Genomic DNA, 26832 nt, shown 5'->3' on the forward strand with positions numbered 1-26832 from the left:
TATGTGGAGATCAGAGGACAACTTTGAGAGTGGTTCTCTTTTTCCACCATGTAGATCCCAGGGATTAAACTCAGGTCATTAGGCTTGGCAACAGACACTCACATCCACTAAGGAAGGCATCTTATCAGGTCTCACATTCCATTACTATTAACATGGTCTGGAAGGTAAGACGCAGTTACAACTCCCCTTCTCCTTGCCCATTCCTCAGCCGTGAGGGATTTGGAACACAGTGTCATTGACTTGACTGTCTATTGCTAGACTGGTGCCTACGTCACATCCAGGGCACCTGAAGCATGTGTGTCAAGAGAAACCAGATGCCTATGCATCTCCTCCACCCAAATACCTCTTCAACTGCCCGCCTCGCCCATCATCCCAAGGGAAGATTTGCCTAACCCTGACCCAGAGCCTCACGCTGGTGCCTTGTCCCATGCATAACAATCCAACGGGACATCCTTCCTGAGAGATGTCTGGTGAGACTACATGCAAGGGAAGTGCCGAAGCAAGCAGGGAAGGGGCAGCATCAGTAACTCACTTTGGTGGCCACACAGACAGAGGAGATGTATGAAAGGACTGTCAAATTACTTTTTATGAACAAATAAAATTATCAGCCTGCGGTGGCAGTGCACGGCTTTAATCCCAGCACTTGGGAGGCAGGGACAGGAAGATCTTTGTGAGTTCAAGGTCAGCTTAGTCTACAAAGTGAGTCTAGGACAGCCAGGGCTCCACAGGGAAACCCTGTCTCAAAACAACCAAAACCAAACAAAAAAGAAAAACCAAATGAAATTATCTACACTCAATACAACATGAGGTCAAAACGTCCACAGTGCAGTGGTTAGAATAAGCTACACTTACGACTTTTTGTAGTGACAGCACCCTATCTGTGATTGTCAAGCAGAAAATACACTTATATTAATTACACTTGCCATGGTGTTATATAATAGCTCTATTTAACTTAATCTTTCTTCTGCCCCCCTCACCCAACCCCCGGCCCAAGACAGGGTCTCTCTGTGTAGCCCTAGCTGTCCTGGACTCACATTCGTAAACCAAGCCAGCCTCGAACTCAAGAGATCCACCTGCCACTGCCTCCCAAGTGCTGGGATTAAAGGCATGCGCCACCACTCCCGGCTTATAATTATTATTTTAAAACTAGCCAATCATGGCAGACTCCAGGCAATGCTGGTGGGAAAGTGGGCAGTCCCATCTGTCTATAACTTGAGTTAGGTCTTGGTGCACCTTTGCGGGGGTGGAGAGGGACTGCCTTGCTGAACTGCTCCCCTTGCTTCTGTGTCCCTTTATAGGACACTGAAATCACACTGTATAGCAATCCCCAAGAGCAGAAGGAACAAGTCAGTGCATCAGTGGATATCCTTTAAACCAACAGGCTCCCATTAGACAGTTCAGGCTAGCCCTATCGAGCCCGTCCAGGAGCAATCTCTTTGATTGAGACGGTTCTTGCCAGAATAAAAGTTGACATACATTTTTCAGGACACAGACACACATAGAGGGAGCAACGGAAAGAGTGTGCGTGTTAAACAGAAAGGAACGACAGAATTTTAAATGTGTCACACAGCGACTCCATCAACCGGCTCCCAAGGGCTGTCCACGTCTCGTCTGTGCTCCTTCCGGCGCGCCGGGGGCGCTGACTCTTCCGCAGGATGGACAGCTAACCGCCTGGGGGGCGGGGGGGGGGGGGGACAAAGGACCTTAGTGTGTCAGCTGTCTCGCCGCTCGCGCGGGGGAGGGCGACCGCCGTCGTCGCGCCTGGGAGCCGGGCGCAAAACCTCCCGGAACCAAAAAGTGGGAGGCGAGGACTCCGCCCGCCGGGCCCCGGGGAGGCGCAGGCAGCACCGGCCGCGCGCGGCCCCGCCCTCCGCCCGCCTCCACAGTTAATAGCCGCGAGCCGGCCGGCCCGGGTGGAGCGGATCTTTCTGGGTGAGAGGAGGAGACAGCGGCTTCCTGCCCTCGGCCGGAGCGATGCTGAGAAGCTGCGCCGTGCGCCTGCGCGCTCTTGGGGCTCCGCCTGCGAGGCGGCCCGGCGCGGCTAGGGTGAGTCCCGGGGAAGCCGCGTCGGTGTGGCCAGGAGGGAGACAGCCCGATCCAGGCTAAGTTAACACCTGGCCCCCGGCTCTAACCGGGCGCGGGGTCTTTTCAGCCCCGAGATGCGAATTAGGGAGGAACCGGAAGGGAACGTGACTCGAGGCTGAGATCGGTCCGCAGGGATGGGGCCGCCACTACTGCTCCTACTATTATTAATATAATAAGAAAGGTTAAGCAAGCAAGGTCACCGAGAAAACCCGTGAACGACCCATTGCAGACCCCTGGAGAGGAGCAGTTATCCTCTAATCCTGATGGCCTCTCATTCGTTATAACCAATTTGGGAAGAGGTGGGAGGTTTCTTGATTGTCAGATAATCAATAACGCCCTCTCTAGCCCATTTTCATCAGCTTAGAGGTGGTTATAAGATTAAATGGGGTGATGCAAGGGGGAAGCACTATTTAGCATAGCTGGGATGTAAATCTTCAGTATCGCCTGCCCTTTTTAGACCCCGGCTTTGTTTCATTGATGTAGTGAGTACTTGTTGAGCTCCAGCTGTAGTCCAGGTATAATGGGCCACTAATGATAAGTAACATATATTAGAGTTAGGTAAGGGGAAAAAAAATTTTTTAAACCCAGTTTCCCTCCCCCACCCCCATCCCCACCTCACCCCAAGGAGTTTGCAGTCTAGTTTGGGAGAATGGGGTTAATTTGCCAAATTCGAATGTCTGTATACTGTGTGTTGTAATAAATAACTGAAGAGCAACAGGGAACAGCGCTGTGTTGAACTGAGGGAGAACTTTGCCTATTAGGGCACTGTGGCATCTCTCTCACGTTGTTGCAGCTTCCTGCTAGGCAATAAATGAGGGCTGGAGGCCCTCAGTGATGGACACACACACTTTAAAATAACAATCAATGTGGATTTATTATCGTCAGTCAGGCACCGTCTTGCCTCAGAAAAGAAAATGCCTTGTGCTAATCTTACAACAATATATAAATTAGTTTCTTTAATTATATGTTGGTGCCTGGAAGTCTATGCTGAAAATATTTAAGCCTTAGTATTCCCAGGCTTTGTTGTGCCGATTTCGGTTCAGGAACAGCACAGAAGGAGGCATAAAAGTCCTAACTTTTCTTACAAGTCCAGCTTTCATAAATGTGTAACTAGTGATCAAGCATGACCTTTTCTCTACTGAGAACCAGGTCCTGATTCACCCCGCCTTCGTCGTCCGTGCCGCGGATTTACAGGCGCATTTACTGCAGGTAGCCCTTACGTCTTGCCTCTTTGAACTGAAAGGTGTTTTTATTTCCCGCACCACTGGGGTGCCCATCTGAGGTGACTCAGCATGCCTCCACTCCCACTCTCTCTGATCTACGCTTTCCTTCTAGCCTTGCCAAGACTCTGCTGGTTTCTCTTTCCTGAATTTACTAATTCCCCATTTCCCTAGGTTCAAGTAGTGAGCATCACTTAAACCTTTTCTTCTTGCTCCTCTATCCCTAGTTCAGCTCTGGGCGTATCCAACCCAGAGCTTTTAACAGTCTCTTTGGCTGCTTTCCTTTTCTCTCACCCTTTTAATTCATCCTCCGCACTTGATAAAGCTTTCCTTGAAAACGCATGTTGTTTGTTACTTTGCTGAAGGCTCGTTATGGAAAAAGGCGGTCCAACTCTCAAGTTTCACCTTCGTGATTCTTACATGACTGTGCTTTATAACGCGAGAGAGGTGGGAGAGGGACAAGGTGAGGGAGCGGGAGAGCACCAGGCCCACGCCTTTTATCCTAGCACGTGGGAGACAGAGGCAGGTGGATCTCTGAGTTTGAGGCCAGCCTGGTCTACAGAGCAAGTTCCAGGACAGCCAAAGCTGCACAGAGAAACCCTGTCTAGAAAAGGAAACTAAAAGAACCTTACTTATTTTTTAAATTTGTTTTTACTGTGTTGCATTTTGTGTGTCTGAGTACAGTGTGTGGCAGTTCCTGTAGAGGCCAGAAGAGGGTGTTGGGTCCCCTGGGACTGGAGTTTTGGACAGTTGTGAGGTCATATGGGTGCTGGGAATTGAACCTGTATCCTCTAAAAGAAAAGGCAGTGCTCTTAACCACTGAGCCATCTCTCCAGTCCCATATTGGCTCTTTAAGTAGTTTCATCCTAAGTGAAAACATCTGTGACATAACAAGTGTGGTGTGCTACTCATGCACTTCTGTGTTATATAAATATATAATTTATTATTGTTGCCGTTATATATTACGTTATTTATAATATTTAAAACATACATCTGTCTTTGTCCTTGTGCTACCTAAAGTCACCTTTCACACTAATTTTTTAAGCCACTGGCCTAGAAGGTTAAATTTAAGGCCTGTGGTGGAATCCCTCTTGTGTTTTGTGAGCCATGTCTTGCTGTGCCTGTTTTTTCTGCACCTTCCATCTGTGAGGGCTGAGAGCTGAGCTGTTACCCAGGGCGTTTGTTTAAGTATTCTCTGAAACCACTTGTATCTATATTTATGTCTAATATTTCCCATATCTGTGGTTACTAACACTTAAAGGTAGGGCCTAGGTCTGTCTTTTTGTCTTTCCTGTCCCCAGTATAAAAACAGGGTACATAATAGAACTTAGAACATTTTGGGGGATTTTACTTTAAAAGTTAAAATCAGACTGGGTGTGGTGGAGCACGCCTTTGGCTCCTGCAGTCAGGAAGCAGAAGTAGGCAGAGCACGTAAGCTCCAGGACAGCTACAAAGTGAGACCTGCCTCAGATAAAAAACAGACAAATAAATAAATAAGGTAGGAGAGCCCAGGGAGTCATTCTGATTGCTAAAAGTCTTCAATTAGCTGTGTTTCATTAGCCCATAAAAGAGTATTTAACTGATCCAAGCGGGGGTTTCCTCCTGTTGGAGAGGTCTGAGTGGGACCAACAAGATGGCTTGCCAGATATTTGCCCTGCAACCTGACAGCCTGAGTTCAATCCCAGGAACCCATGTAAAAATGGAAGGAGAGAATTGACTCCACAAAGTTGTCCTATGATCTCCACATGAGTGCCATGCCATGTATGTACACATACACACACACACACACACACACACACACACATACACTAATAATAAATATTGAAAAAGAAGAGCCCTGAGGATTACATGAACCCAGATTCATAAATATGAGCCAGCATCCCCAGTGGTCTAGAGGGTAGGATTCAGCTTTTCCCTGCTATGGCTGGGGTTCAATTCCCAGTCAGGGCAATGCAAGTCCCTGGTGGTGGGAGGGAGGGGAGGCCACACCTTTAATCCCAGAGGCAGAGGCAGGCTGACCTCTGTGAATTTGAGGCCAATATGAGCTACATAGTGAGTTCCAGGACAGCCAGGGCTACATAGTGAGAGCCTGTCTCCAAACAAACAAACATGGTTATTACTGGGTCCTGGGGATATAACTTAGTGGCTAAGAATTCTTCCTGCCTGTCTTACTTTCCTGTTGCTGTGAAGACACCGTAACCAAGGCAACGTATAGAAGAAGGAGTCTCCTGGGGCCTTCTGTCTTAGAGGGTGAGTCCATGGCCATGGTGATGTGCAGCCTGGTAACAGGGCCGACGTGGCACTGAGGTAGGAGCTGAGCGCTTACACCCTTACCTACTGGCAGAAGGCAAAGAGAGCTAACTGGGAATGGTGTGAGCCTTAAAAACCCCAGAGCCCTCCCCCAGTGATACACCTCCTCCAACAAGGCCAGCTATGGTGGCGCAAGCCTTTAGTGCCAACTTGAAAGGCAGAAGTAGGTGGATCTCTGAGTTCAAAGCCAGCCTGGGACATATTGAGTACCAGTGTTACGGTAACTTTTATTGTTGTCTCCCAGGCTTCCTGTCTTGTCCACTAACCTAGGCCTAGTCCTGGAAGCTTCTAGACTCCGTACAGTCTAACCTAGCCTAGAATGTTTTCATTTTCCAGCCTCTGAGACTCGCTGCTGAATCAGTTCACCCTATCTAGAGTTCTTCCTGAGCTCCAGCTGGCTGCTCCAACTTAACTGTTGTGACTCAGACTCCTCTGATTGCCGACTGATTGCATCTGGCTTCTCTCAGCTTCTCACTGAGTAGTTAGTTCTGTTTGACCTCAAATTAACTCTAAAAATCTGTTCTAATCTTCTGGCTCGTTCCGTCTTCACCTGTGTCTATCTTGGTCTCTCTTCAACCTGTCTCTGTAAAACTCTCTGGGTAAAACTGCCTCTGAATTCCGCAAACTGAACTGCCACGCCGTCAGCCCACTGCACTGCCTCTCGACTCCCTCACTCAACCTGGACTGCCTGAACAGAAGTGACTAGGCCTCAGAGATCTGCAGGCCTCTGTCTCCTGAGTGCTGGGGTTCTAGGCGTGCACTACCATGCCTAGACCTAGGCTTCTCTTTACCTGAAGCTTGCTCTGTCCTAGGCTGACCTTGAACTCAGGGATCTGCTTGCCTCTGTCTCCTGGGATTAAAGATGTTGTCTGGGGAGGGGGGGGGGGGGGAAGATGTTGTCTGTATCCCAGCCAGAGCACACAGACCTAGGTGTTTGAATGTGATCTCTTGCCAGAGCAGCCATGTTCTGAATTAAAATTCCTCAACATGCCAAGCCAGGCAAGGTTACATATGGTGAGAGAGATGGGCGTGGGGTGGGGATGGGGAGCTTTTATGTGCTTACAGAATGCAAGCTGGGTGAAGGTCCCTGCTGTCAATCCTGAAGTCTGATCCTGGGACACCCTCACCACCACCCAGTGATGGAAGAAGAGAGCTGGTTCCTGCAAAGAGCTGGCATGGTGGCCCACACCTTTTAATCCTAGCACTAGGGAGGCAGAGGCATGCAGAGCTCTGAGTTCAAGGCCATCCAGGGCTTCATAGTGAGCCCCACTCTCAGAGACAGACAGACAGACAGACAATTTCAGGCTGGACACCATTGTGCATGCCTGTATCCCAGCATTTGGGAGGCAGGATCATCACAAAGGTTAGCTTGGGCTACAACACCCTGTCTCAAAAACAAAATTTAAAAAAAAAACACTTTGTTATTTTTGAGATTGTATTTTAATTACATTTCTCCCTTCCCTTTTATCCTCTAAGCCTTCTCATATACCTTGTTCTCCTTTAAATTCATGACCTCTTTTACCATGCTTTGTTTATGTTTACATGCATTCCAAATACAGCCTGTTGAGTCCAGTTGTTTCCTGCATGAATTTTTCAGCGCTGACTGTTTGGGACTAGAGAACTAGTGGGCATGCTGGTCCCTGGGGAGGGTACCTCTCCCTCCCCTCCAGCTTTGCCCAGGTCCTCTCCCTCCCCCCTCCAGCTTTGCCCAGGTCCTCTCCCTCCCCTCCAGCTTTGCCCAGGTCCTCTCCCTCCCCTCCAGCTTTGCCCTGTAGCTGTCTGTGTAGGGTTGTGGCTTCTCGGGCTGCTCGCCATGTGGCTTATTTAGCGTGTTCGTTGGTGCTGTCCTTGTTCAGCTCCCATTTAGGCAGGCATGTTTCTGGGACTTGACTGGTATAGATTATAACAGTAGGAAACACAGCCTCATGACAAAGTGCTTTACAATCTTTCCACCTCTTTAAAACTTTTTTCTGTTAAAAAAAAAAAAAAGAATGGCAACTTAAAAGAGAATGAGCAGTATAAAAAGAGAAAAAGCTGCTGAATGAACTTGACTAATTTAGAACTATGCAGGAAGGTTTTTGCTGCCAGAAAAATGTAAAGTGAACGGCCTCAGCGGTATAAATCAGGTGCAGTGCAGTGAATGAAGAGCTTGGAGGAAACCCGGCAAGATTTTACAACAGCCGTATTTAGAGGGAAAAATAATGGGTGTTTTTCTGCCATTTCCCAGGTTATCTAAACTAGGTGCTGAGGTGATAAGCTGATCAAAGCAGCATAGAAAATGAGATTACTTATCCTGCAGGCGATACAGGCAAAATGTTATTTCTGTTTGTTTCCTCGCTTCTCTAGTACCACAAAGTCAGGACGTCCTTTTTATCCCCAACGGGGGTCTTTGGTGATGCTTTGTTTTGTTTGCACTTCTGTATTTGTGAGTGGAGCCTTGTGGACAGCTACATACATGTTCCAAGCATGCAGCCGAGTCATCAGGCTTACTGCAGGTTTTACCCTTCATCCCCGGAGCCGCCCGGGGACAGGCTCCCTCTCTTCCTCCTATTTGACCAGGATTGGAGCCAGCACAGGCATCAGCAGACGCTGAGTGCTCCATCCGTGGTATTTTGGTGTCAGGGGGGTGGTCCAGTGGCCCGGTACACTGGTCAGAGTGGATTGCTAATGGTGACTAGAAGTGGAATGCCACGCAGTTGATACCGTTTGTCATCCACCAGCTCTGTGAAGGGGTGGAGGGCAAGCAAGCTGTGAAGTTCTCAACCATTCTGGAATGATCCTTTCCTAGCAGTAAGGAAAGCAGCGTGGTGGTCTTAGCAGCTCACAGAAAATCTGAAAGCGAGCATACCTCCTGTTCCTCTTTCTCTTGTCTCTTTCTTTTAGAGGCTGTTTTCTTCTGAGAAGGTCACTCAGAAGGACTATGCTCTCCCTAACCCCAGCTGGAATAAGGACCTAAAACTCCTTTTTGACCAGTTCATGAAGAAATGTGAGGACGGCTCCTGGACCCGTCTGCCTTCGTACAGACAAAACCCTTCTCAAGTCCTTCAAGACTTCCACACCCGCTTTGTTGGTAAGAACAGCCCATAAACTGGTTCCCACGGTTAATATTGCGTATCAGTGTGGAGTGCAGTAGACTGAAGCACTGATCATTCCTTAATGAGAAGGAAGAGCCACACATGCTAGTTCTTCCACGTATAAACCCCTCTCAGCAGGCTGGGGCAGGAAGTCATGGGAGCTCAAGGCCGGCCAGGGCCACACAGCAAGTTCAAAACTGTGGGCTACACAGCAGGACCCCTTTTCAGAGCGGGGAAGAAGAGAAGGAGGAGGTGAGAAGCAGAGCAAGGAAGAACAAGGGTAGAGAAAGTGGAAAGGAGATGAGGGAGGAAGGAAAGAAAGAAAAAAGCAACAACACAGGGAGTTCTGATAGATCTCAGGGTGGTTGGGGGCAGAGTTCTGAGACAGAGTTTCTCAGTGTATAGTTGTGGCTGTCCTGGACGCACTCTGTAGACCAGGCTGGCCTCTGAGCTCGCAGAGATCCGCCTGCCTCTGCCTCCTGAGTGCTGGGATTACAGACGCGCGCCACCACCACCCAGCTAGACCCCAGTTTTTCGGTTGTTGGTTGGTTGGTTGGCTGGTGTTTTGTTTTGTTTTGTTTTGTTTTGTTTGAGACAGGGTTTCTCTATGTAGCCTTGGCTGTCCTGGACTTGACTTGTAGACCAGGCTGGCCTCGAACTCACAGTGATCCATCTGCCTCTGCCTCCCTGAGTGATGAGATTACAGGTGTGCACCATGGCACCCAGCTCAGTCCCCAGGTCTATAGACCAGAAATCTTACTAAATTTTGTGGATTATGGGACAGCATAAAACAATATCAAAAATGAGATGATCCCTGTAGGGCCAAAGGAAAAACACCTTGACCCTGACTTGACCCCCAAGCCCAAAACCAGGGCCAAGAAACAGAAACCCACCAATCCCTGAGCTCAGGACTTGAGATCCCACCCCCACCCCCACCCTCAGGAAACCCTATAAAAACCCTGCCTTCTGTTCAGTTCCCTGTTGCTTCTCACCCAGAAGCAGCCACCCCTCCTGGGTTTTTTCCCTTCCAATAAATCTCTTGTGTGAGGTTTGTTGTATGGTGTGACATTGTGGTATTTATTCCTTGGCTCCAATTGCCAGGCCACCTCTCAGAGCAGAGCTGACATTTGTGTTGGGGAAACCTTCCCTCCCTTACCAGAGCTGTGACACTCCTACAAAGGAAGCTTTTTTCTTCGTAACTGCAGCACTCACAATTCCTACCTTGCCTCTTGAAGCTGGCATCACCAAGTTCTCTTCTCTTTATCTCAGAGTCTGGCTCCGTCTCCCTGAGATGATTAGAATACTGAATCGCTGGTCTTGGTTGGAGTGAGGAAAAACCATGACCAAAAGCAAGTGGGGAGGCAAGAGTTTATTTGGCTTACACTTACATACTGACTTTCATCAGTGAAGGGCAGCAGGGACTCAAACAGGGCAGGAAGCGGGAGGCAGGAGCTGATGCAGAGGCCATGGTTCTACAGAGCATAGAAAGCAAAGTGTGAGTTTGGGCACAGTACTTTAGCTTTCCCTGGCTCCGTGTCCTCATGACTACAGGAGGACATGAAACAAGTCAGTCTCCGTGTCCTCATGACTACAGGAGGACATGAAACAAAAGTCAGTCTCCGTGTCCTCATGACTACAGGAGGACATGAAACAAGTCAGTCTCCGTGTCCTCATGACTACAGGAGGACATGAAACAAGTCAGTCTCCGTGTCCTCATGACTACAGGAGTACATGAAACAAAAGTCAAATTGCTTTAACCAGGAATAGTTGGTCACTTTTAGGTTTCTGTTTAGAGCCGAGAGTTAGTCTATCTCACCAAAGGAAAAAGAATTTTCTTAAGTAACTTACATTACTAAATTTTAATGGTTAAATTACTTTTTTAAATTATGTTTCTTTTTTAATATATACATTTATATTATTACACATGGGTAAAATAAACTACATACAGCAGGAAGAACCATGAGACAATCAGGAATTATATAAATGTTACATTCATAGTGATTTGGCTGTTTGTTTGGCAAACTTGAAGTAAACATCTTTCCTATCTTGTTGGGTCTAAATTTCTAAGTGGAGATTAATATCTATCATATCTCATCTCTATTAATTAAAACATCTATCTTGATCTAAAAACATCTTAACCCCTGACCTACTAATCTTAATTGAAAGACTAAACTATCTGGTCTTCAAACCCATCAGAAACTTGAGAAGGGATAAAGCTTAAATACTTGAGTGAACCCGGAGTTCAGGTTAGCAGCTTCCAAAATGACAAAATGACTGAGACAGTTTACTTCCTGAACAGTCACCCAAACAGCTAAATTACTTAAAAGTACATTTTAATGCTGAGTATGGTGAAGGATGCCTAAAGGTTCAGTACTCCGGGGACTCAGACAGGAGAGTGAGAGCCTGAGACCATCCTGGGCTACGCCGTGGGACCCTGTCCCAACAGACCAGCCCCCACCCCATGCCACCAGGCTAGCTCTTGTGCACAGAGCCCTGGGCCTAACCCCTGGCACTATAAAAATGCTATTGTTTTTTCAGTGCCCTTAATCTGATGCAACCTGGCGTCTCCGTGGTCAAACTTACAACATGGTCTGTGCATGGGAACTATTACTGCTCTGCCAGTTTTGGTGGCCACTGTTCATTTTATAGTGTAAAGCTGGCCCTCTTCGCCCTTGTGCCTCCGCCAGCCCTCCTCCACCAGTAGCCAGGTGCTCCGTGTGCCAACCCCCCGCTGTCCCCCCACTGCCTTCAGCATTATCCTCCGTGTGCCAACCCCCGCTGTCCCCCCCACTGCCTTCAGCATTATCCTCCGTGTGCCAACCTCCGCTGTCCCCCCACTGCCTTCAGCATTATCCTCCGTGTGCCAACCCCCGCTGTCGCCCACTGCCTTCAGCATTATCCTCCGTGTGCCAACCCCCCGCTGTCCCCCCACTGCCTTCAGCATTACAGGTCTTGCGCTTTAGTCCAAGTGTGAGACCTCAGGACATTTTGTCAAAGAGCAGTGTCTGCCCCAGTTAACCAGGGGTAGAGCCAGAAGCTCTAATTCTGTAGCAAATTTGTTTTACTAGGTTTTCTCATTTTTATGAGTTTCCTCACAATTTAATACTCTGACCAGAAATGTTGCACTCTTAAGTTGATTTCAGGAGCCCCGATGGTTCTAACCCAAATGTGGTGATTTTATATGTTTCTGCTTCAGGACAGCAGGATGAATTTACATCTGCCAGGAAAACTATTTCCTTAGTATTGAGTTATTCATTCCCATTAAAATCCATTTAAACTAGACTTACGCCAAGAAGAGTTTCTGCTTGTGCCTCACTATTTTGCTCAGTTACTGTTAGAATTTATATACATATTCACTAATTCCTCTGTGTGTGGTGTGTGTGTGTGTGTGTGTGTGTGTGTGTGTGTGTGTGTGTGTAGGTACTCTGTTTTTTTTTAACTCAATACATCTTTATGCTATCCCCAGAGAGCTTATGTTCTCTTATATTCTCCTCAAGTTTTGTTTATGTTTAGTTTATTGCTTGGTTGGGGCTTGGTTACAGGATCCCATTGTGATCCATGAGATTGTGAACTGTAAAAATCTGTCTTTGATCCCATTGTGATCCCTGAAATTGAACTGTAGATCCCTGTTTATTGTGGTTGAACCCTAACACACCTTTAATGCACGAACGTTCTGTTTATTGTAAACAGGTGATTAAGGTGAGGTTCAACCCTAGCACACACCTTTAATCCAAGAGCTCTCTGTACACAGGACTTACTAAAGTTAGCCCTAGGTCAAGAGGCGGAGCAAGAAACCAGCTGACAGGGATTAAAGAGTAGGGGGGACTTTGAGTTGAGGGATGTTTAAGACACTGTGGAGAAGTAGAAGAGGCTTTTAGTCTTTGGCATTTTCAGCTCTTGGGTGTTTGAGACTTTAGCTCTTTGGCTCTTAGCTCTCTAGCTCTTGAGCTCCTCAGCTCCTTGGCTTTTGGGATTTGAGCTGGCAGCCTTGTCCTTGGGGTTCTGGGCCTTTTCCCCTGGGATGTGAGTTGAGTAGGAAGTCCAGCTGGGAGATTTCTCTACCTCTCTGAGCTAGCAGATTTTTCACCCCAGCATCTGGCTCCTGAGTCTTTATTAGTAAAAATAGAGCAGGGATTTTCAATTAAAACAACAGTTTTTACTAGGTTATTGAGATTTTTGTTTTGTTTTGATCTGTTTTGTTTCCAAGACAGGGTTTCTCTTATAGCCATGGCTGCTTGGAATTCACTCTGTAGACCAGGCTGGCCTCAAACTCAGAGATCCACCTGCCTCTGCCTCCCAAGTGCTGGGATTAAAGGTGTGTGCCACCAGCTGCTGTTGTTTTTATTTTGCTTTGAGACAGGGTTTCACAGAGTTCAGACTGGCCTCAAGCTCAGCAGGGTGCCAAGGATGGCCTTGAATGTCTGATCTTTCAGTTTTTACCTCCCAGGTGCACTGACACACACAATGTCGTTGGGTGCTCGAGAACCCAGAGCTTTGTGCGCGCCAGGCAAGCTACACCGCAGCCACTGTACTGTTACTTGTCACCTTCTCATTCCTCTCTTTGGCATGTTAATCACTTATCCAGCCACATATAATCTTTTGTTTTTAAGTCAAATCATTTATTTATTTGCGACATTTTGTGCGCGGACCATCTCAGTCGGGTATCGGTCCTTGGGTCAGGAGTTCTCAAAGTGTCAGTGGACAAAGACAGGCGAGTGACACAACAAACGCAAAGATGCTGTTTGATTCTGAGTGTATTTTGGAGAGAAACAAGCCAGGTTTATATACACATTTCAAAATGGGGGTGTACACATGTGGTTACATTATTTTTCCATAAAAATCAAAAATACAGGATGTAGTATAATGATGTTGTCATCAATCAAGAGTGACAATCTTTCATAAGTCATTAGATTGGTATCAGTGCATGCGCTTTCTTTATCAAAGGTCAATGTTCTCTCATTATGCCAAACATCTGTGAGTCAGGACAGTTTGTTTTCTTAGCTCATCTGCCACTATCTGGAGTCTTACTCAAAACTTTATTTGTAAGTCATAATATGAACTATTCACTGGTAATTAATTCTTAGCTATGTTTTCATTAACAAGTGGACCAGAACTTGGCGGTAGGCTTGACTGAATGACCCGTGGCTGCAGTTTCAAGTAAAGGGTCACCTAGCAACAGTTATGTCTGAAAACTTCTCTGATAAGAAAATAAAAACAAAGATGGAAAGGAAAACATTCAGAAGGACAGTCAGGATGTCCCCAAACAGTGAATGAGAAGAGAGAACTGCGATTAGTTCACTCCTGGCAAGAATGTCAGACCCTCTGCAGGGAGCCCTCCCTTGGGTAGGGGTCGTCACCTCTGTTCTGTGGTAATGTTTGTCACACAGACTCCACTGGAGGGGTTGTGACAATTTTGCTTTTTTTTTTTTTTTAAGATTTATTTATTTATACAGTATTCTGCCCATGTAGAAGAGGACACCAGATCTCATTAAAATTGGTTGAAAGCCACCATGTGGTTGCTGAGAATTAAACTCGGGACCTTTAGAAGAACAGCCAGTGCTCTTAACCTCAGCCATCTCTCCAGCCCCCACATATAATTTTGTCAGGGTACAGGTGCTTAGTTCTACCACTGCATTTTTCTTACGTCTGGTTTGTGTGTGTGTGTGTGTGTTTTGTTTTTTGGGGTTTTTTTCCCTCTTGTACCCATACCCCTGTGTCTTTGCAGACCCCAGGTTAAGGAAGGAAGAACAGTTAATTAAGTTAAAGAAGGCCCAACAGTTCACCAGAAGCTTGGAGGAAGGGCTGGGCTTTGAGTATGTCATGTTCCATAACAGCGTTGAGAAGAGGATCGTGTGCATCTTCCAAGGAGGCCTTCACCTGCAGGGAGTGCCTGGGTAAGAGCCACGCCCCAGCAGCATGCGGCTTAAAGGTTATGCTCACATAGCTAAGGACAGCATTCAAGTAGTAATGTAGATACAAATGTATTGCTATATGGTTACATTTTAAAATGTTAACATAATATAAAATGATGCATGTAGTATATTACTACAGGACATATGGTGTATATAGTATATTATTATAGGACTTATGGTATATATAGTATATTACTATAGGACATATGGTGTATATAGTATATTATTATAGGACTTATAATATATAGTATATTACTATAGGACATGGTGTATATAGTATATTATTATAGGACTTATGGTATGTATAGTATATTACTACAGGACATATGGTGTATATAGTATATTATTATAGGACTTATGGTATATATAGTATATTACTACAGGACATATGGTGTATATAGTATATTATTATAGGACTTATGGTATGTATAGTATATTACTACAGGACATATGGTGTATATAGTATATTATTATAGGACTTATGGTATGTATAGTATATTACTATAGGACATATGGTGTGTGTGGTACATTACTACAGGACATAGAGCAACAGAGTGTGATGAACACGTTTGTGGTGCTTTGGCCATGACTTGATGGTAATACTAAGGTCCTGAAGGTTTCCTCCCTTCATTTATCTGCACTTCCTGAGCTGTAAAGATTTCTTTTACTATTATTTTATAAACTTTGTGTGTGTGCACATGTGAGTGCAGGTGCCCAAGGAATCTGGAGGCGTCAGATCCTCCTGGAGCTGGAGTTAGTTGCAGGTGGTTGTGCATAAAGTGCTGAGACCTGAACTTGGGTCCTCTGCAAGAGTACATGCTCTTTACTGCTGAGCCATGGCCGCAGCCCACTTTGTAAACTTAAGCAAGGAGTATGCATGTATACAAGCAGAATGTTTCTCACTTCGCCCTTGGATGCTGTGATATGACTGCTACTAAGCCCCACTTTATTACAAGTGTCCTTTCCATGTGGACAAAGTTAAGGCTACGGATATTATTTAACATTAATATACTAAACACGGGGGTCAATGTATAAAGACACTTGAGTCCTTTCTGTCTTGAGAGGCTATTTCCTCCTCTGCTGTCATGACTAGGTTTGTCCATGGAGGTGCCATCGCAACCATGGTTGATGTCACTACCGGCACGTGTGCCATTTCTGAGGGGATTGCCATGACTGCCAACCTCAACATCAACTATAAAAAGTAAGTCTGTGACAACACAACTTATGTTCTTATGTCAGATTCTGCAGCAGCAGACCCCGAGTCAGGGCAGACAGTGAGGAGGCCACCAGGCCTGAGCTCTCAAACTCCTGTTGAGAGGAGCTTTGGCCAAACCATACGCAGACATCCTGGGAGGAGAAGCTCGCGCTTCAGAACCTCTCCTTCCTCCAGACAGCCCGGAGTCTGTGCTGCGGAGGACGAGCGCTGCCCTGCTCTCAGTGTTTGAGTAAAGCCTCACCTAGGGAAATAGTTTTTCTTCTTCTCTAACTTGAAGGGCACATGCCATGTTGTACACACAGAAGTCAGAGGACAGCGCACGGAAGTCAGCTCAACGACCATTTGATCTCACAGATTAAACACAGCCCGTCAGGCTCGGCAGCAGGACCCCGACTGGCTGAGCATATCTGAGATCCAGATAGAGCCCAGATATTGCCTCCATGTTAAGAGAGAGAGCCATTTCTCAGAACTTCACACAGAGGAATAAAGCAGAGATCAGAGGTGTAAACCCATCAAAAGCAAAGTGCAGCGTGGTCCTCACCACCCAGCTGCAGCCCTGCACCAAACAGCAGAACGGTTCCAGCCTTAGAGAATGAGCTGCAGGGCGGAGCAGCGTGTGAGAACAACGGCCTCGAGGTGCGACGTCTCCAAGGGAGGCTTGTGGGGCATCACCACCACAGAAGCCACTGCCCATCCGCCCACCTGTCACCAGCGCTGTAGTCCTTGAGTGCTGGGTTTTGGAAGCCGTGCTTCATAGATTTTAAGTTCATTGTCTGTAGCTAATCCTTAGGTGTAGTATATTAAGGTCATCATATAGAAAAGTGTATCCCAGGCCAGGAAGCTTTTTCTGTTAACATTTTATAATTATGGTCTATGTGGTCTGTGACAGCGCTTTTCAGATCGGCCGTGGAAGCACAGACGCAGCTACGGATAGTGTGTTCCAGAACAGCTTCATTTGTAAAACCAGAGGCTGTGTTTGCCAGACCCAGAGGCCCAGTTAGAAGAGGGGCAGAGCGCTCACCTTCTTTCGTAGTTCCCTCTGCCCCTTACCTCCCCTCACACAAAAGCGGGTGATGCTGTTTTAACTTCTTCCTCTCTAGTGGCCAGTAACGGTGACTTCAAATTAAAACTACTTATGCAGGATTGAAATGTACCATCTAAGAGCCATCAGGAAGGGGCCCTAAGCTGCTAAGGCTCCACAGATGAGGCTCTACATCCATTCTCTCGCATGGAAATACCCACCTTTTCCATTTGTTCAATGGACTGTATCTTGCCCATTGCGTATTCTTGACACCTTGACAAGGAGCAGCTGACTGTGAGGTTGGGAGATTGCTCAGGTGGTCAAGTCCAAGCTATACATGCGTGACGGTCTGAGTTCAGAACCCCAGCACCTACTTCAGAAAGCTAGGCATGGTGCCACATGACTGCAGTCGAGTGCTGGGGAGGCAGAGATGGGAGGCTGCCTGGGCTTGCTGACCGTTCAGTCTAAGCAGGTCAGGTCAGTGAGCTCTAGGTTCATAGGAAGCCCTGGCTCAGAAAGTAAAGTAGACAGTGGCCAAGAAAGACTCGGGACACGGAGCTCCATTCTCTCTATGCCGACCCTCAGACATGTGCACCACACAGGAACTGTGGCTGTGTTGGTGTGTTTCTGAGCCCTTTGATCTGGTCCATTGATTTGTGTGTCCATTTTCATGTCAGTACCATGTTTTAGTCTCTCTGGCCTTGTACATCTCTCTCTCTCTCTCTCTCTCTCTCTCTCTCTCTCTCTCTCTCTCTCTTTCTCACACACACACACACACACACACACACACACAGAGTTGAATTTTTTAATTTGTAGAATTTTTTTTAAATGCCATTGAAATTTTATGAGGGTTACATCGTTTTTACTTTTAAGAAAAAAAACTTCACCTTAGCCATCTCAGTTTCGAGCTAGCCAATCTATTTGAGCTATTTCCTTGTCTTTAAATATACTGAGATGAGGGCTGGAGAGATGGCTCAGAGATTAGGAGCACTGTTTGTTCTTCCAGAGGTCCTGAGTTCAATTCCCAGCAACCACATGGTGGCTCATGATGAGTCTGTGTTGAGATCTGGTGCCCTCTGCTGGCATAGAGGTATACATGCAGGCAGAACACTGTCATAATAAACCCAAAATAAAAAACAAACAAGCAAAAAACTAAGATAGACAAAACAGCTAGTGCTGAAAGGGGCAGTATCTGAGCTTACAACTGCTTCATGGCATGTCAGGCCAGAAGATCTCCATTGGACTTCCTGACTCTGTGTGGCAGAAAGGAAATACTTGCTGGAAGGTGGTGGTGCACAGCTTTAATCCCAGCCCTGAGGAGGCAGGTGGACTCTGTGAGTTTGAGGCCAGCCTGGTGTACAAAGCAAGTTCCAGGACTGTTACACAGAGAAACCCTGTCTCAGAAAAAAATAAAAATTTTAAAAAGAGGAAAATTTTAAAAATACTGAAGGGCATTCTTCCTTTAAAACAAGCAGATCCTACATCAAGTATATGCAGACAGACAGACAGACAGACAGACAGACAGTGAGTATTGCGCTGGGAAGCCAGCTCAGCTGTTATATGCACCCCGTGTGAGGTGCCTCACAACTGCCAGTAACTTCATCTCTAGGGGCTCTGACATCCTCTTTTGGCCTCCACAGGCACCCTTACATACATGGCATACACTTATATAGACATATACAAGGAAATAAAAGATAATAGTACATTTTTAAAAGTTTTAAAGAGTATCAGCAAAAACAATAAATAACAAATTTAGATCCTCAAAGATTATACATAGCCTTATGGGATAATATACTCACTACCATGTAAGATGCTTAAATGAATAAAAGAAAAAAATCACAAAAAAAGCAAAAAGACACTAAAGATTATTAATTAGATATACTGTGGAATTAATAGAATTTTGATGTGAAGGTGTAATTATTTTAAAAACAAAGGAGCTATGTAAGTGCCACTGAAAGTGACAAGAAGTGTAGAAATAAAGAAATTCCCCTGCAGACACAATGACCATGAAGCGCAAAACCTTTCCTTTGAATCGGCCTGGAAATTCAAGCCAGGTGGTGGCGCACGCCTTTGATCCCAGCACTCAGGAGGCAGAGGCAGAGGCAGGCCGCTCTCTGAGCTTGAGGCCAGTGTGTCTGGTCTACAGAGTGAGTTCCCAGACAGACAGGGCGACACAGAGAAACCCTGTGGGGGGGGCGGGGGGAGGAGGAACATATTCTGGTCTAGAGTGAAGGAACAACACAAATCCACAGAAAGTACAGCGTACCAATCAGGGTAAAGAGCAGTGGCCTACGCAGCTAACCTAGAGCTGCTGTTACAAACACCAGCCAGGGCCGGTGTAAGAGCTGCCTTGGAAGCAAGAGACACCATTGCCCCTAGCAGTAAACCTCCCAACAGCAACAGCAGAGGGAGGGAGGCTCAGCGGTGTCTCCGGTGCACCCAGCCTGGAGCCGAGCTCCCAGCATACTGACGTTCAGAGGGCAACGTCAGGTTGTTTCCATTGAGCCAAAAATTGAGAAAGATTATGGAAAGATAGGGTACCGCCCGGGAGCACACAGAAGGAAGGAAAGCAATGTCAGAGTGAGCAGGAAGAGAGTGGGGGAAGAAGACAGTGAGAAAATACATGGCGCGTGTGGAGAGCCTGGGTCTCGGCAGCACAGCGCATGTGCAGAACCTGGGTCTCGGGCCCAGGGCTAACGCCTGCATACTGAAGGGTAGCAAGAGACTGCTACACTTAGGCAGAGTGGGGAGACGCAAACAGAAGTCCAGTGTCCTTCCTCAGGGAGGAGATTACAAGGAGCGGCAACTAATACAGAAACACTAGAAAGTGCAAGTAAGTAAAGGAAATTTTCAATTTAAAACAAGAAAGAAAGAAAAAAAAAACAGAAAGCAGAGTACTATGGTGCAGCCAGTGAGGTCATTCACGTACCTCAGGCTGAAGGCAGCTTATGAAACTGAATTACTATGAAAAACTGAGGGCTATGGGAAACATTCAGAAGTACGGGGGAGGGGGTGATTAGGGTTGTGTTGTTTTTAAGACAAGGTCTCTCTGTGTAGCCCTGGCTGACTTGGAATTCTGAATTCTGTATGTGGATCAGGCTGGCCTTGCACTCACAGAGATCCTCCTGCCTCCTGATTGTAGGGATGGCATGGTCAGTCCTCGCTGCCGGCAGGAGTGTGCGGGAGAGAAGAAGCAGGAGACACTGCTGGTGTGAGAGCCCCTAGGGACCGCTGCAGCTCAGGTGGTCAGCAGGCGCCGGCCTGGGGCGCGGATATCCCCCCTGCCGTGCACCTGAGGATCTCTCACTATTACAAACTATTACAAACTTAACTAAATGATTTACTCTCCCTTCCGCAGACCCATCCCCCTGTCTTCTGTTGTGGTACTAAACAGCCAACTTCAAAAAATCGAAGGAAGGAAACTTTACGTTTCCTGTACTATTCAAAGTGTTGATGAGAAGACTTTATACACAGAGGCAACAGGTGAGACGCTGCCATTGTCTTTTTTGGAGGTTGGGCTGGGTTAGGGTTATATTTGTTTTCATTTTATAACTCATAGAAATTTTGAATTTCATGTCACACACAAAGCATGTCAGGTGCTTAGTTGAGTGTTTATTTGAGACAAGGTTTCCCGTAGCCTGGGATGGCCTTGAATTGCTGTGAATCAGAGGATAACTCTGAACTCCTGGGCCTCCGGCCTCTACTTCCAGAATACCCGAGTCATCCGCCACACCTGGCCTACGCTGGTTGGGTTGGGTTTGGGTTTGGGGGTAGGATGTGTTTCTGTGCTGGATCAAACCCCAAGACTTTGTACATGCTAGGCTCTAGATGAGACTCCGCCCCTGAGCTACACCCCAGCCCTGTGGCTAAAGGCAGTCTTACAGATTGCCAGTGAAAGGCATATTTGCCAATATTCATCAAAATTGGAAATGAGGTTACCTTTGATCCAATTCCAGGACTGTATCTCATAGGAAACATGGGCGCTTGCTATGGTTACAGAGTTGGTGCCTCCCAACCTCACTTTCAATTGGAAAAAAACAAATGAGCAAAGTATAGACTCACCCCAGTAGAACACTGGCTAAGGAGCTACACAGGTCTTCTCTAATGCATGTCATAAAAGTATCATCAACTGCTTAGTGCCACAGGCAAAGAGAGAAACAATTTCTTCCCTTTCCTCCCCTTCCCTTCCCTTCCTTTTCTTTTTTTTTTTTTTTTTTTTTTTTTAATTTGAAGTGCCATTGTGTAGATTTAGATGAGGTAAGCCCAGGGACATGGAGACACACACACGCACATGCACATACACACAGGCACATGCACACAAACACATGCACACACACCACACACACACCAGGGAAGAGCAGCAGCAGTGTTCCAGCAGTGAGAGTCCGGGCAGGATGAGAAGGGTGCATTCATAAGGGAGCAGCCCACCACAGGATGCCAAAGCCCAAGGACGGTGTCCCTGGGCTCGGCAGCAGTGATGGGAGCAGGCTCACTCCGACACACAGTCACAGGCATGGAAAAAGTAAGGGTTAAGCCTGTAGTTGCACAGGACCTAGAGACACTAGACATGTGTGTTTTCCCAATCTGTTGTCCTTTCAAATAGTATCACAGTAACTTTTGGGTTATTGTTTTATACACACTTTGCTAAGTTATTCTCTAGTCGTTTAGAGAGAGATGCCTCTGTACCAGTCTCACTGTTGTTCTCTGAGAAAATATGCAACAAAAAGTTCAATTTAAGAAAAATAGAATTCAATATTGGGTATAAACACAAAAGCTTAATTACAATGAGAAAGAAGTAACAGCGTCAGTCTCCTGACTTAGATGCAGGCTCCCTCCTGCTGACATCTCTGTGGGCAGCTTGCCAGAGCTCTCACCTGGAATTGTCTCCTGCTTGTACTTTAAGCAATGCATCCGACAGAGACTTTGCAAGCCAAGGTCCTGGAAGCCTCTGCTTGACAAGCAGATAGCTTACACAGCACTAATTACACTTTCCTTTTTTTTGGTGCACCTCAGACATACATGTTTATATTAGTCATTATTTTTTGAGTTATAACATGGTCCTTACTGTGTGTGTGTATACACATACATATATATGTATATACATACATATACATATATATATCAGTTCATCTTTTACTTATTCATCTACTAATATAATAATAATTAATACCCCAGGGCCTGCCATCAAACAGGAGCCAGACTCTTAATCACACTCTTATGTCTACATAACTGCTAACCCATATTTTTTTTCCTGGTTAGTGATAACTCTGACCTTGAATTTAGTAGCTTGCATTTTTTTGTAGCTTCTAGCTTTTGTTTTTAATTTTTCCTTAAGAATGATGGAATATGCCAGACGAGGGAGTGCCATGCCAGCACTTGGGCAACAGAGGCAGGCGGCTCTGTGAGTTTGAGGCCAGCCTCATCTACTGGGTGAATCTACTTGGACAGCCAGCACTGTGAAGAGAGTCCCTGTTTAAGAAGAAGAGGAGGAGGGGCTGGAGGGATGGCTCAGAGGTTAAGAGCACTGTGTGTGCTTCCAGAGGCCCCGAGTTCAATTCCCAGCACCCGCATGGTGGATCACAACCATCTATATACTGGGATCTGGTGCCCTCTTTTGGCACATGAGTGTACATACAGATAGAGCAATCATATACATAAAATAAAAATAAATAAATCTCAAAAAAGAAAGAGGAGGGGGAGGAATGGTTGAATAAAATGGTTCCTACCCATGTCCCTGCATTTGGAAGGCTGCAGCAGGAGGACGGTGGCTGTGCGGCCGGCATGCGCTGTACAGTAAGACTCCCCCTCAGAGAAGAGAAGAAGGCAGAGCACGCATCTCAGGAGTGTATTCATCACTTGTTCATTTTTTTAACTTTGTGAAGAAGCTGTGCTGTGTGGCCTTTTCTGGTTTGGCTTTCACTTAACTGTGTGTTGCTGAAATTCATCAAGTACTGGGCTGCTGAGTCACCCTGCCTGAGCCACCGCGCCACAGCGGCCTTGTCTGCCGAGGGCTCTAAGGGCTCTGATCCTGCCGCTGTGCGTGTCCTTGTTCGTGTCCTCTGCATGGCAAGAGCTTGCCGTCAGCTGGGAAGCAGAGTTTCGGGGTGTAGGCCATGTAAGTGCTCAGCTCTGCACAGAGCTCACCTTGTTTCCAAGGCTGCCCCCAAATGCACGACCTTCTCCTGTCTCTGGCTTCCACAGCAACTGGCAGTCAGATTCTTCAATTTCACAAGTAAAAGGCTATAAAATGGATTTGTTTGTTTTTTCTTTTTGAGACAGGATCTCACTATGCAGACCAGGCTGGCCTCAAGCCGCAGAGATCCACCTGCCTCTGCCTCCCAAATGCTGGGATTAAAGGTCTGTGTCACCACACCTGGCTAAAATGGAGTCTTAATGTCGTGTAGCTTTGCATTTCCTAGGTACCATGTAGAGCTGAATATATCTTCATCTGTTCAAAGATTGTATTTGTTTCCCGTTCTCTGGCGTTGCTGTTGGTTCATCTTTTCTTTCTTTCTTTCTTTTTTTTCTTTTTTCTTTTTCTTTTTTCTTTTCTCATTTCACCAGTTTACAGGAATTCTTTATAGATATTTTAGGTTAAGCCTATGTTGGATAGGTAGAAACTACATACATCTTTCAGTGTGCAAGATGGTTTTACTTACTTTATGGCATCAGTTTATGAACAGAAGTGTTAATGTAATACAGTCACATTAGATCATATGAGTAATGCTTTTCATACCCTGTGTAAGAGATTCACTTCCCCAAGTGTGAGCATTTCACAAGAACGGTGGACAAGGGAGCATTAGTGACCTGAGCCCAAGTCAGCGTACAGCTTCTGTTGCTGTGACAAACACCAGACTAAATTCAGTTGAGAGAAAAGGTTTCTTTCTGCTTACACCTCAAGTAGCAGTCCACCGTGAGGAGAAGGCAGAACTGAGGGCAGAAAGCATGCATGGCGGTGACTGCTCCCACAGACATGTTCACAGAGCAATCTGACACAGGCAAGCCCCTCCTCAGGCGCCGAGGCTGACAGGTTAACAGGTAACGCTTATCATGACGCTGACTAACCTGTCCGCAGCAGCTCGCTCTGTTGTAAACTTCTCATTTCTGAGGCTGCCTCTTAATAGAAGTATTGATGAATCCCGAACTGGTAGAGGTAAGGGCAGGTCATCTGAGACAGGGTCTCACTATGTAGCCCTGGCTGGCCTAGAACTTACTATAGAAACCAGGCTGGCCTTGAAGTCACAGAGATCCCCCTGCCTCTGCCTCCCATGTGCTGGTATTAACGTATATGCCACCACTCACAGCCAAAAGCTGAGCCTTCAGTTTTCTGAGAAATGAGCATAGAAAGGTCGCGCTACAGGAAATCCCTGTCCTCCCGTGTCACACAGACAGCGCTGACTCACAGTCGCCTGTGTTTCCTTTCCGCAGCCTTGTTTATAAAGCTGGATCCCGACAAGCGTTTGACATAAAAGAACTTGTGAGGGATCCGCCTGCTCCGCGTGAGGCTCCCCGCCCTCCAGAAGCAGCACTGCGCTCCACGCCTGTCACAGTGCTGACTACCCCGCGGAAAGCCTGCTTTCCCCTTCAGAACAGCCTCCGAAATCCAGCTGCAGGGACTCACTCTCCACCCTCCAGACCTTGTCATAAAAGAAGCACTCCCCGGAGAGTCTCGGCACTCATCTGTGTGTGAACAGGGAAAGGACTGTTGAAACTTTTACTACAAACATGGAGATGCAAGAAATCGGCAGGCGGGGATAAGTGTGCGGAGTGTGTGCAGTGCAGGCGCTGTGTTACAAAGCTGGGTTTGCTGTACCTGAGCAAACATCTCTCTGGCCGCATGAGGGAACACAGCTCATTCCTGTGAGAACACATCTGCTGTCTGGGGTACTAGAGATTAAACCGTTCGTCTTTCCAGCCTGTGCTATTGTGTCTTACAACACTGTATTTGCAGTCACTGGAGGAAGCTGTTAGCTTTCTGGGACTGTAATGAATAACTACAAACTAGGTGGTTTAAACCAACAAAAACGTCACTGTCACAGGCCCAGAGGCCAGAAGCCTAAAAGTATTAACAAAACCTTGCTTCTTAGCCAGATATGGTAGTGCACACCTTTAATCCCAGCACTCAGCGAGGCAGAGGCAGGTGGATCTCTGTGAGTTCAAGGCCAGCCTGGTCTACAGAGTGAGTCCAGAACATCCAGGACTACACAGAGAGACCCTGTCTCAAAAAACAAGAAACAAAACCCTTGCTGCTTCCTCGGGGTCTAGGTGGGAACTTTCCCGTCTCTCCTGGCTTGTACCAGGAAGCCTCCCGCTTTCCTTGGTTTTTAGAGACTGCATGATTTCCCATTGTATCTCTATGTCACCTTCTGTTTGTTGTCCAGGATCCAAATTTTCCTTTGTAAATGTTTATTTATTTGTCCCTCTGTGTGTGTTCAGGTGCTAAAATAAACTGGGAGGTTAATGTTCTAGAAAGCATATTTGCTTCTTGGTCTGACCTTTGTTTGTGTATGTGTAGGAGGGAGCATGTAAGTGCCGTGACAGTGCGTGTCAGAGGACAGCTTGAGGAAGTTGGTTCTCCCCTTCCATGTGTGGGTCCCAAAGATTGAACTCAGGGCATCAGAGTCAGGAGCAAGCACCTTCACCTGCTGACCCATCTCTCTGGTCACCTTTTGTTTGCTTGTTTGTTTCTGAGATGGTGCCTGGAGCTTTCTAAGTAGACCAGCTGGCCCAGAACTCACCGAGGTCCACCTGCCTCTTGAGATAGTGTGTGTTCCCTTTGTGTAATGGTGCCCAACTAGCTGACTTCCCCCTTAAGACAGAGGTCCATCTGACCTTTGGCTATGGTCTTCTCCTTTCCCAGATACTTTCTGGAAATCTCAGGAACGTGCCTGCTAACTCGTCCAGTGTAAAAACATCTTGTGGTAAAAGCTCATGAGCTAAGTTCGTACACAGTAACCGCCCTGCAATCTCATTTAATTTTTATAGCAGCTCTTCAAAGAGAATAATTTCAAAACACAATAAAAGTCTTATACATGGCTATAGAAAGCCCATGGCCACAATCCTAGGTGTTTGCCCCACGTTCCTCTGAGTGCCTCTCTTTCTATTAAACCACACTTACGTGTGTGCTAGAAGCTGCTTTGGAGCCTGTGAGATCACTCAGCACGTAAAGACTCTTGTTGTTGGGCCTAAAGATGGGAGTTCAGTCCCCAGAACCCACACAGGGGAAGGAGAGAACCATTTCCTTTCAGTTCTCCAGCTGGCTCAGACGGAAATTCCTTCCTCTAGAGAAACCCACAATCAGTGGTACCTGACTGGAGGGCCGTAAATAAGGGAAGCCTAGGCTGCTGGGATGCCAGCATGGACACTGCAGAGGGATGCCTTTCAGTTCAGCACATTACAAAGCAAATAGGGTGAGAGCAGAGACAGCACCTCCAGAAATACTGACCCCTGGCGCCAGAAGGATACAATAAGAAACCAATATGTAGCCATATATGGTGACTCATTTTGAGTGTCTTGTTTTAGTGAGAGCGGGGTGTCATTTTGTTGTTTGGTTGATTTTTTTGTTGTTGTTTTTGTTTTTTTAGATAAGTCTCACTACATAGCTCTGGCTATCCTAGGACTCACTATGTAGACTAAGCTGTCTTCGAACTCACAGCGATCCACCTGCTTCTGCCTCCCCAGTGCTGGGATTAAAGGTGTGCGCCACCTCTCCCGGCCTAGTGTCTTTAGCTACTCAGTGTCCCCTCTCTCGATTTATGTTGGTCTTGATTCTGTATGTGTAGGGCGGGGTGTGTGCGCACCTGAGTGCCAGGCATTATGTCCCCTGAAGCATTGTGACTTTGCCCAGTGTGGCTGCTGGCAACCTAACTAGGGTCCTCTTGGGGAGCAGTGCGCACACTGAGCCAACTCTCAGCCCCTCAGGTGGTGTCTCTTCATTCCTGACAGACTTATTACATCTTCCCTACTCTGTTTTACACCTCACTCTTAAGGTATA

At 46.6% G+C, this 26832-nt stretch overlaps 1 protein-coding gene across 1 annotated transcript; it reads left to right on the plus strand.

Annotated features, from left to right (window-relative positions):
* The first annotated feature begins 1802 nt into the window (after positions 1–1802).
* THEM4 (thioesterase superfamily member 4) lies at positions 1803–25313 on the plus strand. The gene is made up of 6 exons (XM_084769183.1): positions 1803–2046; positions 8499–8685; positions 14415–14583; positions 15695–15802; positions 20197–20321; positions 24267–25313. The coding sequence occupies exons 1-6, from the start codon at positions 1975–1977 to the stop codon at positions 24305–24307; spliced, it is 702 nt and encodes a 233-aa protein (XP_084625309.1). The 5' UTR covers positions 1803–1974; the 3' UTR covers positions 24308–25313.
* Positions 25314–26832: the final 1519 nt, after the last annotated feature.

The sequence above is a fragment of the Acomys minous genome, assembly GCF_964271855.1.
Source record: "Acomys minous genome assembly, chromosome: 19".
In the NCBI taxonomy this organism is placed as follows: domain Eukaryota; kingdom Metazoa; phylum Chordata; class Mammalia; order Rodentia; family Muridae; genus Acomys; species Acomys minous.